Source organism: Scardinius erythrophthalmus, assembly GCF_964197995.2.
Source record: "Scardinius erythrophthalmus genome assembly, chromosome: 5".
Lineage (NCBI taxonomy): Eukaryota > Metazoa > Chordata > Actinopteri > Cypriniformes > Leuciscidae > Scardinius > Scardinius erythrophthalmus.
The window spans coordinates 44744691-44762629 of NC_138225.1; the positions used below are offsets into that span (position 1 = coordinate 44744691).

A 17939-nucleotide genomic window follows, 5' to 3' on the forward strand; every position below is an offset into this window, starting at 1 on the left:
TTGTTAACTATATTAGGTAACATGAACAATACGTCTAAAGCATCTATTAATCTTAATATATGGTCATTTCAACATTTACATTTTTAAAATCCAAAGCTGTATTTGTTACGTTTGATTTGCTAATGCACTATGAACTAACATGAACAAACAACGATCAATTGGATTTTTCTAATGTTAACAAAGATTAATAAATGCACTATATATATGTTTGTATCATTGTTAGATCATGTTAGCAAATGCATTAATTAATGTTAACAAATGAGACCTTATTGTAAAGTATTACCATTTTTTATATAATGTAGGCCCCTTCCAGATGTTTTTGAAATATGCAACCACAATATAACTGGATTTTTGTGTTCGTTTTTAATAAATTCCCTATGCATTTAAATCCATCAAGCTGTGACTGTCCTTCAGGCAACACCACATGAAGTACTCAAATTAAAACTGTCAATCTAGCAAATAGTGAAAGTTCATAAACAACACTATGAAAATGTTACTTCTTATCCACTGAGAGTTTACTGGAAAATCTCCTTCGAAAGACAAAGTCTCAAACATAGGGCAAAAAACCATCTCGCTGAAAATGTGCTGTACACTCTGGCAAACACCTCGGTCTCAACATCAGCTTACAACCACACATCACATTAGCTCTGGAACTGGTGTTGGAATATGTTATCTGCATTTCGTTAACAGACATTATTGATATTAAATAACTTACAATATCGAAATACATATGAAAATGTAGATTCCATTATACAACAGTCAAAAAACAAAACACGCCCCAGGTAACAGAACATGCAATCCTCACCCTTTACAAAGGTTTTATCAAAAAATAATAAAAATAATAATAATAATAATAAAACAATTGCTCTGTAGTCCGATGATCAGAGATACGTCTCAGTTTCAACTCATGCAGTAACTCAAAATTAGAAAGACAGGGTAATGCTAACAAATACATTGAATACTGATGTGAATATTTAATGCACAAAGTATATTGGCATGGACAAATGTGCACAAGGATTGTGGGGCAAGAAAACTGGTTATTTGGGGGGAAAAAATAGAGCAAGTATAAAAATATTATATATTGAATGTCTACAATTATTTGGTAATTTTCAGAAAATCTGTACAAGCAATTCATGAAATTTAAAAGATCGACTTGCTGTTTAATTTAAAGTGTAAAAGATTAAAAACATCATTTAAAAGAACATTCCTTAAAGAGACTGATCTGAATTCTTTTTTTCATATAAAATGACTATAAATTCAAACACTAAAAGGGAGATTTATTTTTTACCCTCACATCATTAAAAGTAAAAGGAAAGGGGAAAAAACACTAACAAAAGACAAAAAAAAAAAAAAAAAAAATCATACGATACAAATAAAACCGGTGGCAGTCTAAACAATAGCAGTTATTTATCCTTGTAGAATATTCTCCCTATGCAGAATATCAGAGACCAGGATGTAGGTTGAACATCCATCTTCGCTCATCTGTGTTAGTGTGTGCAGTCTGACGGAGGAGTTCAGCAGACGCAGAGCGTTGCTTTACGGTGCTGTAGTATTGTGACGCCGGGCGTCCGTTTGGGACTCTTGCCGGTGTTGCGTTTGGGTACGGAGCGTTCCCCAGTCCTCCGGCGGGAGCTGCTCGGGGTGAGGGGGCTGCGTCTGGGCCTCTTCCCCAACGGACTTGACACATCCGGTGAGGACAGGGGCATCTCTGGGGTCCAGTTGCCCTCAAAGGGGCACGCAGTCAAGGAAGCTTTGTCCATGAGCTCAATGTAAGGGAGGTTTTCCTCTAACGGGGGTTCAGCGCTGAGACTCACTCCTGACAGACCGTTCCTTCTCTCCAGCGCCGGCAAAGACTCACTGCTGGCTGAGGACAGGTCTGGATCCGGGGTCTGTAGAGGGTCATAGATTTAGTCATTTTGTGTTTTACCCATTTCTGATCCTAGAATTAGCATCTTATTATTTACAAGTTACACATGTCGGGAAGCTACTTTTAAGGCTACTTTTGCCAAGCTAGTAGTAAAAGTAGGTAAAGTCCTTTTGAGAAAGTTGCCAGCTCCACAACAAGTTAAAGAGAAAGTTCACCCAAAAATGAAAATTCTGTCATCATTTACTCGCCCTCAAGTTGTTCCAAACCTGTATGAGTTTCTGTCTTCTGCTGAACACAAAAGAAGATATTTTGAAGAATGTTGGTAACCCAGCAGTTGATGGACCACATTGACCTCCATAGATATTTTTTTTTCCCAAATTATACAAGTCAATGGGGTCCATCAACTTTGGTTACAGACATTCTTCAAAATAACTTCTTTTTTGTTCTGCAGAAAAAGAAATTCTTACAACAAACATTAAAGGAGAACTCCGGTCAATTTTAACATTGAGCTCATTTTTTTGTAAATTTGGAGTGCTGTCAATACAGAGAACAACGACAAAAATCGGTGTTGCCTACACCGTGTTATCCTCTTTTTAAAATGTGCACCCTGTTGACTTCAATGGGGCAAGTTTTAAACCTGCTTTTAGCCTCTTAACATCCTTGATGTGTCATTACAAGTGCACAGCTAATGTGAGTGATTCCTTTAGAGTGAACGCGGGTGAATCTGACTGCAGTAGATGTGAAAGATATGAATAAAAATGATGTTTATTCAGCCAGCGCACATACCTGTATTTACATCCTGTTTTCGGTCGAAGTCCACAGTAATCGATTGTCGAGTTCACGCGCGTGATCATAGGTAACTAAACCTATGCGTGTGAACTCGACAATCGATTACTGTGGACTTCGACCGAAAACAGGATGTAAATACAGGTATGTGCGCTGGCTGAAATAACATCATTTTTATTAATATCTTTCACATCTACTGCAGTCAGATCCACTCGTGTTCACTCTGAAGGAATCACTCACATGACCTGTGCACTTGTAATGACACATCAAGGATGTTAAGAGGCTAAAAGCAGGTTTAAAACTTGCCCCATTGAAGTCAACAGGGTGCAAATTTTAAAAAGAGGATAACACGGTGTAGGCAACACCGATTTTTGTCGTTGTTCTCTGTATTGACAGCACTCCAAATTTACAAAAAAATGAGCCCAATGTTAAAATTGACCGGAGTTCTCCTTTAACAAACCACAATTAATCAATTTATGAGGATTATTTATATTATAATAATAAAAAAATAAAAAAGAGCAGCATTTATCTGGCATAAAAACAATAAAGTCTTCAATTAGAGAATAAATCAAATTAAGAGTAATATTGTGAAAATATTATATTATAATATTGTGAACTATTATTACAGTTTTCTAATTTAACGTTATTTATTCCTGTGATGGAAAAGCTGAATTTTCAGCATCATTACTCCAGTCTTCAGTGTCACATGATCCTTCAGAAATCATTCTAATCATTTCAAGAAACATTTCTTATTATTACCAATATTGAAAACGGTTGCTGGTGTCTGGTTAAATATCTCATTTGCAGCAGGTCATAACAGCAAAAGGGTGTTCTACGAAGTACTAAAGATGCTTGCCATGAAGGGGTTGAATAATTTTGAGACTGCAGAAGTTATTAAAAGTTGCATTTTTAGTTGAATTTGGGTTGAATTAATTCAATTACTTTTGTTTGATTTGTTCTTTGCAAACAGCTGAAAGTCTGTGCATTTTGCAAATAAACCTGATTTGCAATGGGGGTTGAATCATTTCGATTTCAACTGTATGTAACATACATTGCCTTAAAGGGATACTTCACTTTAAAATGAAAATTCTGTCATCCTTTACTCACCCTCAAGTTGTTTCAAACCTGTATGAATTTCTTTCTTCTGCTGAACAGAAAGGAAGAGATTTAGAAGAACGTCAGTAACCAGACAGTTTCTGGGTCCCATTGACTTCCATAGTATATTTTTTTCCCTACTATGGAAGTCAATGGTTCCAGTTAACTGTTTGGTTACTGACATTCTTCAAAATATCTTCCTTTGTGTTCAGCAGAAGAAGAAATTCATACAGGTTTGAAACAACTTGAGGGTGAGTATATGATGACAGAATTTTCATTTTAAAGTGAAGTATCCCTTTAATCAAAAACGTTCATTGACTGGAAATCCGTCATTTTGACAGACAATAAATATTGTATTTACCTGCTTTAGAAACATTCCAGTAAACACTGCAAATATGATTAGTAGTGAAAAGGGAAGACAAGTACATTTTAAAGCATCCGTGTGAAAACAAACCTGGAAAGAGTAGTGAGGATTTGGGGAGAAAAACAAGAGCTTCTTAGTGCATTCAAGTAAATTATTTATGGGATATATCAAATTAAATCGGGAGAACAGACCACAAATGTGGAGAGTATGTTGTATTTTTTCATACTGTAACATGGGAATACAAAGAAGAAAAAAGAAAAGTGCAGCGACTAAAAAGAGCTCTCGCCGTAGATAATACCTTGTTATACCATATCACATTAAAATGGAGAGTTAACGTTATTCTCCTGACGTCTGAAAATAGAACATGAAGGAAATCTTACAGTTTATTTAGTCAAACTGATGGATAATGATTATTTGTAACACAACCTTATGCCTCCCATAATATAAAATGCAATAGGCTCCTTAGGATAAAGGTAGATATCAGAGATTTTATTTATTGGATATTTAACTATGCATGCTCATTTGCCCTTTTTTTTTTCATTAAATTTGCAATAATCTAATGCTTAAGGTTAAGGTTAATCTTTAATACAATAAAACTTTAAACACTGTTAAATGTAATATTTATCAAGTCTCAATTAATATTCATCTTCCATACTGTACATCATGTTTTGATGTACAGAAATCGTGCAGCATTTGAAACCATTTGGAGCTCAATTTATTTAGACAAAATAGTACAGAATTTTAATATCAGTCATACCATGACAATAATGTTTAGTTTATTAGTATTGGCCAGAATTTTTATATCTGTAAATCCCTAAAAGAAATATTAAAAAGTTCAAAAGGTTTTTGGAAATGGAAAAGAAATGGAAAAGATTCAAACTGCAAACAAATGGCAACAACTCTTGAAGACAAAATACAAATAAAGTGAGTCTAAAGTCTGGTCTTCATCACTACTTTACGACAGAGGAAACGCATCACGGCTGCTCTTTTGCATTCTCTTGCCCTGTTCTGTATTTTTCATTTCCCCTCTATCAAAATCATAACAGCACCAGAAGAGCAAACAGGAAAAACGATCAAAGCGGCCTCCCTAAACCTCAAATCCACTCCACTTAAAAGGATTAAAAACACAAACATCTGTCCACTCTCCAGCTCTCTGAGCCAAAGCAAAACAGCCAAGAGCAGCTGGAGGAGCCGTGCTTCAAACACACTGGGGCCAAACAAACACGGAGACATGGCTTCCATCGGAACTGCTCTGACAATGGAGGCCTCGATCGGGAAAAGCAGGCAGGACTGATGAGCAGCGTGTTAGTCTCTCTTTTGGTGGGCATGGAGCCAAAGTGTGGCTAACATGAGCAGGAACTCTGTAAAAAGTCTTATCTGAAAACTTCTGATTAGCTGTGAGTCTGGACAGTGTACAGAAATCTCTTGAAGGTCAAGGGTATCATGACCTCCTGTTTTTGTCTGCTTGAAGTTGCAGACAGGTTTTGCGAAAAGCACTGGCACTTTGGTACCAAGTCGATACTGGAATTGTTCAAATGTGACAATACCAGACTCAAGACACAGATAGTATTGACTGGAGCCCACTGTTTTGCCGCATTGAGCATTATACCCAATCGCAGGCCCGGTTTACACCTGGTATTAAGATGTTAGCGTCTTATACAGGGTCTAAAACGTTTTGCGCTTGTCCACTTTCGACCACTTCCAGAGGAAGTCAAAAACCCATTCGACCGGATTGCATTCGTAGTGTAAATGCTCATGTGGTTGAATGTGTTCGAACAGCAGCAAAATACCGTCTACTCTCCGCCTACTGACCTAATGTGTAAACATAATGGGAAGCGCACTAGCCAGACAGGGCTTAAACTTTGTCGACTGGAGAACCAAGTTTGGTTTGAAGACGAAAAATGTACCGTCCAGTGTGGTCTTGAAGCTATCAGAACAGAAACGAAAGCTGATGCTCTCCGTATGTTTTTCCGAATGTTCATATGTAAATTGCTTATTTTGTCCATTAGATCGAAAGAGACAGACCCACAGACAGCCCTAGACGTGGTTAAAAGTGGACAAAAGAGATGGATTAAAACACCAGGTGTAACCGGGTATGTGTCTCCCTCGTCTGCGCCCATCCGATCAACCAAAATGTATCTTAATACCAGGTGTAAACAGGGACACAGAAATGTCTGCTAAAATGCAATGGCTAATCAGAGGCATTTAAGTTCAGAATCCACTCAATTCCAGTCCAAACAGTACAGCTCAAAACTGAATTATGCATGCTTGCGAATCCTATTATTATATCCAACAAAGTGTAGAGACAATGTAAATGAGAGATTAATTGTGAGGCGTAGGCAGCCTCTTAGATTATAACATGAATCCGCAAGAGTGCAGAATTGTGAGCTTGAGCTGAAATTAAGTGATTGACAGCTTCAATGATTATAAAGGGACCACTCTTTTTTTGCTTTCTGTATAATTTGAATACAATTTTGATAGAAATGTATATCATTTTAATAAGCATTTTGTGTTGCTAAGATGGCCACATAAACATTGCAAAATGGTTATAAATTTAAATGTAGAAAAGAAATAATCTCTATAAATTATTGATATAGTGATAACCATAGAAATTGATGGGACGAAAAAAATCTAACAAGACAGACCTTTGCTAATAAGTCCTGGCTGAATATGTTTAGTAGCTTTAATAAGCCTAAAACACTCTTTGCTCTATTACTTGGGGTTTTGTTCCTCATTTTACTACTGACTTTTTACAGCAATGATTACTTCATTTTAATAAATATTAAAACATTTTTGAAAGATGCAATCTATTATTTACTTATAGTTGATGTTAGCATAACTTAATTAAATTTATTTTAAATATTTTTTATATACAAATAGTAAAATAAAATAGTTATGTAGTCAAAGTGAGTGTATTAAAATAGTTTTTGCTATAGTATCGAAATTAGTACAAAGCACTAAATACAAATAGAAATTTTACTGGTATTGGTAATAGCTACTAAACTTTTGGTAACTGCGAAAACGGGAGTAAAACAAATGATTATCTTTAAATTAAAGGCAGTTGAACTCGACAGTGATCCTTACAACTCGCCAGAGTACCTGTTGTTCACGTTCACATGACACTGACATATGGCCAGGAATCGGGTTCTCTGACATATGTGCAAAGCCTGTGAACGCTGCTAGACAACACAATAAAAACAATATAGGTAGATCTAAATCCGTATGATCATATCATCATATCATTGTTATATATCAGGGGTGTCCAGTCCAGCTCCTGGAGGGCACAGTCCTGCAGAGTTTAGCTCCAACCCCAATTAAACACACCTGAACCAGCTAAACAAGGTCTCACAAGGCATACTAGAAACTTCCAGGCAGGTGTGTTGAGGCAAGTTGGAGCAAAACCCTGAAGGACTGGCCCTCCAGGATCAGGATAGGACAATATATTTCATCGTATCGCCCAGCCCTAAAACTTGTAGAAACCACTAAGGCATTATAGACATAACATGACTTTCTGTAAAGCTGTTTGGAAACAATGTGTATCATGAAGAGCTATGCAAATAAAATTGACTTGACAATTGGTCACACTTCACGCTTGGATATTCTGGTTGTTTCAATATATATTATGTAGAAACTTTTAAAGTTATCTGGAAAACTGTCAGCTGTAACTGCCAGGCAGACGATACAGAGTTCTGCGGTGTAAACAATCTATTTAAGATTGATCTATCTATCTATCTATCCATCTATCTATCCATCTATCTATCTATCCATCTATCTATCCATCCATCCATCCATCCATGGAAAAAAATTGGTTTGTCTAACATTATCTAACCATCCCCCTCTGTAGAACACAAGGCTAAAAAAAAAACACTGACAAAAACTTTACAGTTCCGCAGAATATAAGATGGTAAATATGAGGTTAATATATAACCTAGGGTATGATTTTACACCCAAAATCAATATATCTGAGACAAAATGGCAAATGCAAATCCACGTTTTACTGGCTGGATTCTAGTTGTTTCCAGTTGTTTGCAGCGATCCATTTGCTTCTCTTTTCTGTAGCTTTTCAGCAGTCAGTAAAAAAATAGCTCTGATTTTTTGTTTAATCTATTTGTACAGTCAATAGCACAGTTATTCACGGCATTCACGCCGAACACAAACACTGCCACTCAGTCTTTTTGCCACTCAGTGGGTGTAACTTTTGTGACTCCCGCCTTCTGTGACGTCATAGCATACCCTCTATTGCAGGGTGTCATTTCTGTGCTACTGGTGGCACCAAAATTCTAAATTTAAGTTTTGTTTCCTGAAAACACCCTCAGCCTGCCATTGCTTCTCAAAGTGTGGTTTTAAGCATCTTTTACCTTAATGAGTGGTGTGTTGGAGCGGGACCCTATAGCTGGGTCACAGTGCGGGCCCTCTGCTAGGCTGAGAATGACCTCGTCTCTATGCATAGGAAGGTGGGGTTTGCCAGGCTCAGGAAGGGCGATAACTATTACGCTGGTATTGTCTGCACGGAGCATCCGTTGACGCCATCGCATCAACGCATGGCAGCCCAACCGACGTGCAACCGACATCCCGAAGGGTGCCTGTAGGGCATAAAACACACTCTTAAGGCCCGTTCACACCAAGAATGATAATTGGAAAGATAACAATAACTACATTAGCTCAAGCTCTTTAAAGCAGGACAGATTCTGATTGGCTTTCAATATTTTTATTGTTCATCAGCTGTAAAAAATCATTCTGAAAGTCATTCCATCTATATCGTTTCTCTGTGCTGTTATCGCTATAGTTGTGGTGTGGACTCTGCTAGTCTTTTATATTTAGAACTATATTTTTATAGTTATCATCCTTAGTGTGAACGGGCCTTTAGAAATTAACACAAATAGCAGTGAGAAGTTAGAATAGTACAACATGTGGTTAGAAACTTTTTTTTTCGTACCACAGCTTCATCATGGCTCTGGCACACAGTCACCGCCTCTTGCGGTGGCACCATGTTCCAAAGGCCATCACTGCCAACGATGATGTAACGATGCCGTCTTGGGTCAAGGGTCACCACATTGGTGTCAGGCTCGGGAGACACCACAAACTCTCCACTGTAGAAGTCATAACTCCATAGATCACCTGCACGGACACGTTTACAACATTATTTGCATTGCATACGGTCGCATTTGTCAAATACATCCTGGAAAATCTAGAAAAGCTGCAGGAAAAAAAATTAAGGACCATCAGCTCGAAAAACAAGTCTGTCAATTCCATCTCAGCTTTAAGTTTAAAGGGATGGTTTACTCAAAAACAAATATTCTTTCATCATTTACTCACCCTCATGTGCCTACCAGTATAAGGGCTTTTGCACCAAATAGTTCTAGGAACTAGCCACCAGGGTGGTTGTTCCCAGAGAACTAATAGTTCCCCTAGGAACAGTTTCCTGGTTGCATTCACACCGCTTAGGAACTCTGAAGTGATGTAAGCCGCGCTTGTTGTTGTGACTTTAATTTTGACGGCACGGCGGACCTTTATTTTGATGGCGCTGAGAACGCTAGCCACAGTGCTCGCATTCTCTGTGTTCATTAGTTTACGATCTGTCTAAGGGTGTATTCACACCAGGAAAGTCCGATATTTCACTTGCTTTGGTCCGGACCAAATAGAATGTTGATTTTTTTTGTTTGGTACGGTTCGCTTTCACACTGCTCTTTTTGCAAGTGAACCAAAATGTGTAAACAAAACCACACGTGTACTAAGGTCGTCCATTCATTGGACAGGAATTCTCAAGTGCGATAAGACAAAAGTGAACGGTCTGTCTGTGAATGTCCTGATGCACACACGACGCGCAGAAAGACGCGCAACAGTCTCGCGTGCACAGACAGCGCGCTGGAATTCTCTTTCTCTTTCACGCTTGAACAAACAATAAGACACCATTATGCCAAAATGTCCGTTTTGTTAAGTATCCTCGTAAGAGCAGTCAAATAAAAAGGCGCAGTTTTCTGCAATTGGGTCGGTTCATGTTCACACCGTAAACGAACCGTACCAGAGTTCGTTTGGAACCGTACCGAGACCACCTCTTCAGCTGGGTCTCGGTTCGATTGTTTGGTCCGCACCCGAGTTCGATTGCTGTATTCACACCTGCCCAAAAGGTCCGCACCAAGGGGGGAAACGAACTAGAGTTCGATTCAATCGAACCAAACAAGGCAGGTGTGAATACACACTAACAGTCCTGTCTAATACGTTATTAGATAGAACAACTGTTATACATAGAAAGTAGACAGTATATGAAAAGGTATTAGCGTATGCCGTGTGGTTGATGTCCAGTGTTGCTAGCTGAGCAAAAATACATAATCATATTTCGCTTGGTCCCCTCAAAGTTGCGTGGATGATTTTCTAGCGTATAAGTTGAGAGGTCCATCTATCACTGTTTTACAATTTCGTAGAGTTAGTTTGTTATAATCTGTGTGTTTACACAGATTATTTTTTAATGGCGGGTGCTTCGCGTGTGTTCGGCCAATCAGTGTACACTAACGTCATGGATAGTTCCTATAGTCCTGGTTAAGACCCTACTCTGAAGAATGAGCTAAATTAGTTCCTCCAAAAGGAGTTCCTAGAACTAAAATCGTTCCTAGTTTCTGCGGTGCAAACACGCCAAAATCCGTGTACTTCCGCCAATAGTTGTAGGAACTATGAAAAGGTTCCCCTGTGTGAAAGCCCCTTATGTCTTTCTTTCTTCTGTGGGCCACAAATAAACATATTTGAAGAATGTTTTTGTTCATACTTTATTATAGAGTTAATTTCCATTCTCCAATATTTTTTAAAGTTGAAATTTAAAGAAAATACTATTTCAGTCTTTTAACTCTAAAATGTCACAGTTATTTCAATGCTGCTTCATTGTTTAAAGTGATCGTGTCTCTTCAGAAGACTTGGATTTAAAAAACACTGAAATCATATGAAGTGTGAATGTTTTGGGGAATTGAGTTTCGATGAAGGGACAGAAATCTCCCCGGTTTCATTAGAAATATCTTCATTTGTAGATGGACGAAAGTCTTGTGTGGTTGAACGACATGATGCTGCCAGAACTGATGACCGAATTTTCATTTTTGGGTGAACTACTGTATCCCTGATGATGAATAGTGAAAAGGCACTGAATTTGAATGTAATGGATTTTTACAGGATTTTTTGCAGGTTTACACAATCCTTCTAAACACCATTTAAAGCAATGGCTTTTGAAGTCAGTACAAACCACATATTACTTAATATTTAATATATCGGAGTGAGAGTGTAATTAAGCGTTTACCCAGAGCTCTGGCAACAGCGAGGAAGGGGATCTGATCGATCGGGGTGCTCCTCCTGACCGGGCCGTTGTGAGTTAGCCTAGGCCTCTTCCACACCACACGGTTCACGCCAGACTTCTTCACCACACTACACTCACACGCAATGAAAGGAAACGACTGCATGAATCCAAGAGATTGATTCTTATGATGACTAGAGAGTATTAAAAATCAAGCTCTCACCTTCCTCCCAGTCCCTCAATTCTCTGCTTCTCTTTCGGGAGCTCGGGCTTGTGGTCTTGTGTGACCTCCACAGCTTTGATGACTTTATCAGCGGGATCTTCCCTCACACCCAACACAACAGACGAGTCCCCGACATGAGCCACAAACATGCGGTCCCCTCTGATGACCACCACACTGGCTGTAGTGCCTGAAGTACTGGGGAGGCCAGTTAATGTTTTTGGCCATTCAGCTGAAGAACAGACACAGGGTTAAACACTACAGCATCAAGACATACTTTCAAATAATAATGAATTAACATCTCATAATACTTTTATCTTCAATGTTATTTAATTATATTATAGATTACACAAGAATGAAAACAACCGTTTCGCAAAACGTGCCATGTTTGCTGTGTTCTCGCATTTCCACGGCTTTGACCAACAGATGTCGCTAGCCTGCCATTACGCGCTCTATGGCTTTGCACATGCGCACATTAAGATACATTTATAAACAAGTGATTTTTTCTTTTTAATTCAACACCAAGTCATTACTATGATATGTCAAGTCCTTATTATTGCCTGAGGAAGTTCTGTTGACCAAAGCGTTGCGTATTAAAACCATTTAGCCTAAGTGATTCAAGTTGGAGTGTTGTGCGAGACTTTTTCATTTTTTTTTTTGGTTTACGTTGTAGGTATCTGCTACAGATTCAAGTGTGCAAAGTAGATATTTCTACATTTTAAAGTCATCATTATTATGAGAGTTTCTCATTATAAAGAGATACTAAGTCATTGTTTTGAGAAAGTATTTCAATAATGTGAAACCAAGTCATTATTACGAGAAAGCTTCTCATAATGAGATAAATCATTATTATTTATGAGAAAGATCACTATAATAATGAGATACAAAGTCATTATTACAAGAAACCCATTTTTACAAGAAACCACATTATTATGAAAAAAAATCTCATTATCAGATGTTAAGTCATTATTATTAGAATATTTCTCATTATTACGAGGCATTAAATGATATTAAAGGGATAGTTCACTTTGAAATTAAATTTTGGTATGTTTTAGCTTACCTCAAGGGCATCCAAGATGTAGGTGTCTTTTTTTCCGCAGTAGTTTCAATTTTGATATTTTTAGGTCAAACCGTTCTTGTCTGTCAGTCATATAATGCAGGTCTATGGTCACTGTCTCAAAGAGCATGCACAGAGTCCAAATTAAAACAATAGATATATACACTAGATGTCGCCTTAAAGACATTCGTTCCAATGAACTGCCGTAGACAAGGCGACATCTAGTGTATATATCTATGCACCAGTCTGCGTACACGTCACACACCAGGATGCGCGCGCCCTCAGATCACTTGGACGTGGCTGTGTATAAGAGGTAAAAACGATATAAATACTGTTCGTTTTCTCACACAAACCGCTCGTTTCGTGTCTTAGGCCATCAATGTGTACTTACAATGGGGAATTGTTTTAATTTGGACTCTGTGCTTGCTCTTTGAGACAGTGACCATAGACCTGCATTAAATGACTGACAGACAAGAACGGTTTGACCTAAAAATATCAAAATTGAAACTACTGCGGAAAAAAAGACACCTACATCTTGGATGCCCTTGAGGTAAGCTAAAACATACCAAAATTTAATTTCAAAGTGAACTATCCCTTTAAGCCATTATTACGAGAAAGGTTATCTTCTCATTATAAGATGTTAATACTAATTCATTAAATTAAATTTTCTAATAAATAAATACTATAAAATTAACTTATGAGAACATGTCTCATTATCATGAAATACCAAGTACACAGGTATGGGACAGTTTCTCAATAAATAAAAACAGTAATATACTAATAGGAACTCATTATTATGAGTAATTTTCTCAATATAATGAGATACTAAATAATTATGAGAAAGTTTCTAATTATTATGCCAACAGAATCCTATTTTACTCAGCTGTGGCGGAAACGGCTTCCGTAGTATAATGTATTTGCTTCGTCCCTCTAAAAGTGTGTAAACTGGTCTGCAACCGTTTTTAGATAGATCTGCTTATTAACCTGTCAATTTCCGCGCATGCGCACTGAGACCCATCCGTTCGTTTTTTACGTGTTTTCTGCAGCAAGTATATAGCGTGGCGCCCAATTTCAAAAAGTTTATTATTACTCAGTCGCTGCCCCAGTATTTATATTCATCCGTCTAAGAATAATTTTAACACGCATGTTATTTCAGGCGTTAAAAATTCCCTGGAGGTCTTAAATTACACTGATCACCATAACCTTATAATCGACGCTTCTCACAACGTAGTCAGCTTAAGACGTTTAAAAAATATATCAATTAAAAAAAGCACTCTCGTCAAGAAATGTCTTGGGAAATAGTCTTGAATGTACTTACGAAGCTTTTTCCACATTGCATGATGACATGCGACGAAGCCCTTACGAATTGCGGCACAAACTTTCCGGTAATCCTTAGACCAAAATCCCCGCTGCTTCTTGAGGAAATCCCAGAGGTGATCTCGAGCGAACAGCGCGGCTTCTCGCCCTCCGTGGCCGTCAAACACGGCAAAGAACGCGACCGATCTCCTGCCGTCCGCTGCCGCCGGCTGAGTCCCGGGCTCCTCGGTAACGTTACCGTCGCTCTCATCGGTCGACAGGGTGTTTCTCCACGTTACCACGACGGGTAAAGGCTTGTTCGTGCGGTCCGGCGGGTCGCTTTCAGAGACGGGCTCTTGGTCCGGCTTTGGATCAGTGTGTCCGGCCTCTCGCAGCTCATCGTCGCTGGGTTCCAGCTCCACGATCACCTCAGTTAAATCCTCCATGTATTTCCTTCCTCCTTGTTCGGAGAAGACGCTCACTCGCAGCGATAGGTCTAAATTCATGGCCAATCGGACAGCCCTTGCTGATAGTTCAACCTAAAGACTGCACAAACGTGGTTAAAAGATTATGGTTAACCTCAAAAACATTTATTAATCTGAGCTCGTCTTTTGTTTATTTTCTAAGCTGCCAGTCTTCCTTCCTTCACAGACACATAGTAATGCAAGCAGAAGTGTCATTAGCGCCATCTGTCGGACAGGAGGATTGTGTAAGATGCAGGAAAACATGGCAAGCCGTTTTAAGATTTAAACCTTAACGTGTGGCATCTATTTTCATGTTACTAATACTTTTTTTTTTAGCTTGACCTACTAGTATCTAATAAGTACTAGCATGCATTTAATAGGTACGTGTATTAAATGAATAAGCACTAGTATCTAACAAATAAGAACTAGTATCTAATGAATAAATACTAGCATCTAATGAATAAATACTAGCATCTATTTAATAGGCATGAGTATCTATAAGAATAAGAACTAATACTGTATGGAATGAATCCCAACAACGCCGCCTGGAGGTATCTTTATGTATGTAACTTCATTAACGCTTAGAGACAAGTCAAGACATGCCTGAACAAGTATCAGGGCGCAGTCAATGGCTGTGTCCCAATTCAAAGGCTGCATTCTTCCAAGGTTGAACTGAGCATTGTTAAGTGGGATGTCTAGCCTACTGTTCTTGTCGCCTAGCAACTGTGACAGTTTCTGCAGTTGACCAGCAGGTTATATTCAACTGCCTTAAAAAAAAACAGGGTTCACAACCGGTTTAAAAATGTTCACCATGGTCCATTTATATAAAGAGTATAAACTATATAAAATTGCATCTTGGTAAGATACAAGTCAACATTTGAAAAAAAAATTAATACCTCAAACATGCAGAAATAATCCAAAATAAACCCTTCAGCTGGGACACTCTCTCTCGCTCCAGTTTCTCTAACCTGAAACTCCAACCACTACTTCTACTAGTGTTTAAAGGAGAACTCCGGTCAATTTTAACTAGTGATGGGAAGTCCGGTTCTTTTCCGCGAACCGGTTCTTTCGGACAGTTCGTTTCAATGAACCGGTTCAAAAAACCGGTTCACCAGTTCTTTTACGTCATCACGTAATGACGTCAATTCTATCATCCCGGCGGATAAATATACATTCAAATAAAGGCATTTGTAATCATAACTTCAGTTAAATAATAGTCCTCATCGTCATAATCATCTTGGATAGGTTTCTTACATTTACGTTTTGAAAATGAACCCTGTAGTAGGCCTAAGGCGATGCGCAAACGCGGATGTTTTACATGTCTTAAAGTGAATAAACTGGTCTTCATCATTTTTATTTTATTTGTAATTAAATAAACTTACATTTCGCCGAATTCGGCCCCTCATTCAAGTCCTTGGTTCACCCGTGCTCATGTATCAGCACAGCACAGTGACAGTATAAACACAGCATCAGCTGAACTTGGCCAAAAGAAAGTTCGGTTCAGAGACGGTGCTATCACGCATGCGCAGTCTCTCCAGCTCATCGGTTCTCCGTATCGAACGTGTCCGAAAGATACAGTTCTCTAGCCTAGAAATCTAGACGCACCCTAGCGGCAGCAAAATGTATTTCGCAGCCAGGTACGTCTAGCAACTCTCAATAAACCTTCTCGCTGCAAAAACCCAGATTGGGTCAGGCCAATCACGTTGTGTATAGAGTAGGCGGGGGCGGGCTTAACATACACGACAGAGTTGCTACGGTTACCTGGCTGCTGCTACTTGAAAACAAAGAATGGCGGCTGCTGATGGAGAACAACGGTCTTTCGAATCGGCTTTGGCCGCGACTCTGGAGGACTTGGAGTTAATTTTTTCTTTGAGAAAAGAGCAAAGAACGGCACTTAAGTCATTCTTAAAAAAGAAGATGTGTTCGATGTGTTCGATTGTCGAGTTCACACGCATAGGTTTAGTACCTATGATCACGCGCTAGAACTCGACAATCGATTACTATGGACTTCGACCGAAAACAGGAAGAAAATACAGGTATGTGCGCTGGCTGAAATAACATCATTTTTATTCATTTCTTTCACATCTACTGCAGTCAGATTCACCCGTGTTCACTCTGAAGGAATCACTCACATGGCTGGCACTTGTAATGACACATCAAGGATGTTAAGAGGCTAAAAGCTGGTTTAAAACTTGCCCCATTGAAGTCAACAGGGTGCAAATTTTAAAAATAGAATAACTCGGTGTAGGCAACACCGATTTTTGTCGTTGTTCTCTGTATTGACAGCACTCCAAATTCACACAAAAATGAGCTCAATGTTAAAATTGACCGGAGTTCTCCTTTAACCAAACCCTCTGAGTGTCCCTTATGCTTGTATAAGTACCTAATGAAATAACTAATAATATATAATAAATACACAGTCACAAATAGAATACATACTAGTCAGAACTGAATGGTTGATACTTGAATGACAGATCCCCATAGAAGTCAATGGGAAAACATTTTTAAGTGTGTTACTAGTAACAATTGTTAGTCACTGTTAAAATAAGAACTAGTATCTAATGAATACGTACTAGTTTTTAATGAACATGTACTAGTATCCATTTAATATGTACTGATATCTAATAACTAGTAGGCCTATCTAATGAATAAATACTTATTCTTTAGGTACTAGAACCTTTTTAAAGATACAAGTACTAGTAACTAATGCAATAGAAAGTTGCTAAAAACAAGCAATTGAAACATGAAAATAGATACCAGTACATTTTAAGGATTAAATGTCAAACGGCTTGCCATAGGAGGAAATTGTCTGTTCTCAAAATGGAATACTAGCTTTACTGCATACTGTTTAGTAGACGGTGTATTGCAGAATTTAGCCAAAGTCTCCTTCTATGTCAAGTCTTTGATTAAGCTTGTTTAAAAATGATTAATTTTGCGCTATTATTGACCTAAAATGAATTAACATTGAACTAATCTGAGATAAATAATAAGACTTTACATCTTATTATGATGGTAACAATATTCAGAAAAGTATACTACTTATATTACTAATGCTGCATAATTTAGATAGGCTACATTGAATTGGAAATGCCAATGAACATTTTTATTTCCAAGATAACTAGACACCACTCACTGAATTAAACATGCAATGTTAGAGGACTCCAGTTATGGTCTCAGAAATAAATATATTTATTTAGCATTTTTTTAAACAGGTTTGTGTAGAATTTCTAGCCTTTTGGCTGTCCGATCAAAGAATCATTCAAAAAAAGAAATGTAGCTAATATTACCTATAATTTATTTATCATACTGAAAATAAAAGGTATAGTCAGTTGTGCATTGCATTGAAAAATTCAGTACCAATGCATAATAGGTTCAGTATTCTCTGTTGTATACTGCACATTTTTGCAATGCATGCAGCCAGAAAGCTTTGTTACCAGCCCTGAGTTTCAGCCACTATGCCAAACCAGCCTGGATTACAATCATTAGGTTACGTCAGTTGTTTGAGTAAAGACAAAAA

The 17939-nt window shown here is 38.1% G+C and overlaps 1 protein-coding gene across 1 annotated transcript; it reads right to left on the bottom strand.

Moving 5' to 3' along the window:
- Nucleotides 1-345: 345 nt before the first annotated feature.
- ppm1db (protein phosphatase, Mg2+/Mn2+ dependent, 1Db) lies at nucleotides 346-14645 on the bottom strand. Its single transcript, XM_081367186.1, has 6 exons — nucleotides 13981-14645; nucleotides 11609-11837; nucleotides 11392-11516; nucleotides 9049-9230; nucleotides 8471-8695; nucleotides 346-1889 (listed from the first exon to the last, which is right to left on the bottom strand). The coding sequence occupies exons 1-6, from the start codon at nucleotides 14462-14464 to the stop codon at nucleotides 1515-1517; spliced, it is 1620 nt and encodes a 539-aa protein (XP_081223312.1). The 5' UTR covers nucleotides 14465-14645; the 3' UTR covers nucleotides 346-1514.
- Between the last annotated feature and the right edge of the window lie 3294 nt (nucleotides 14646-17939).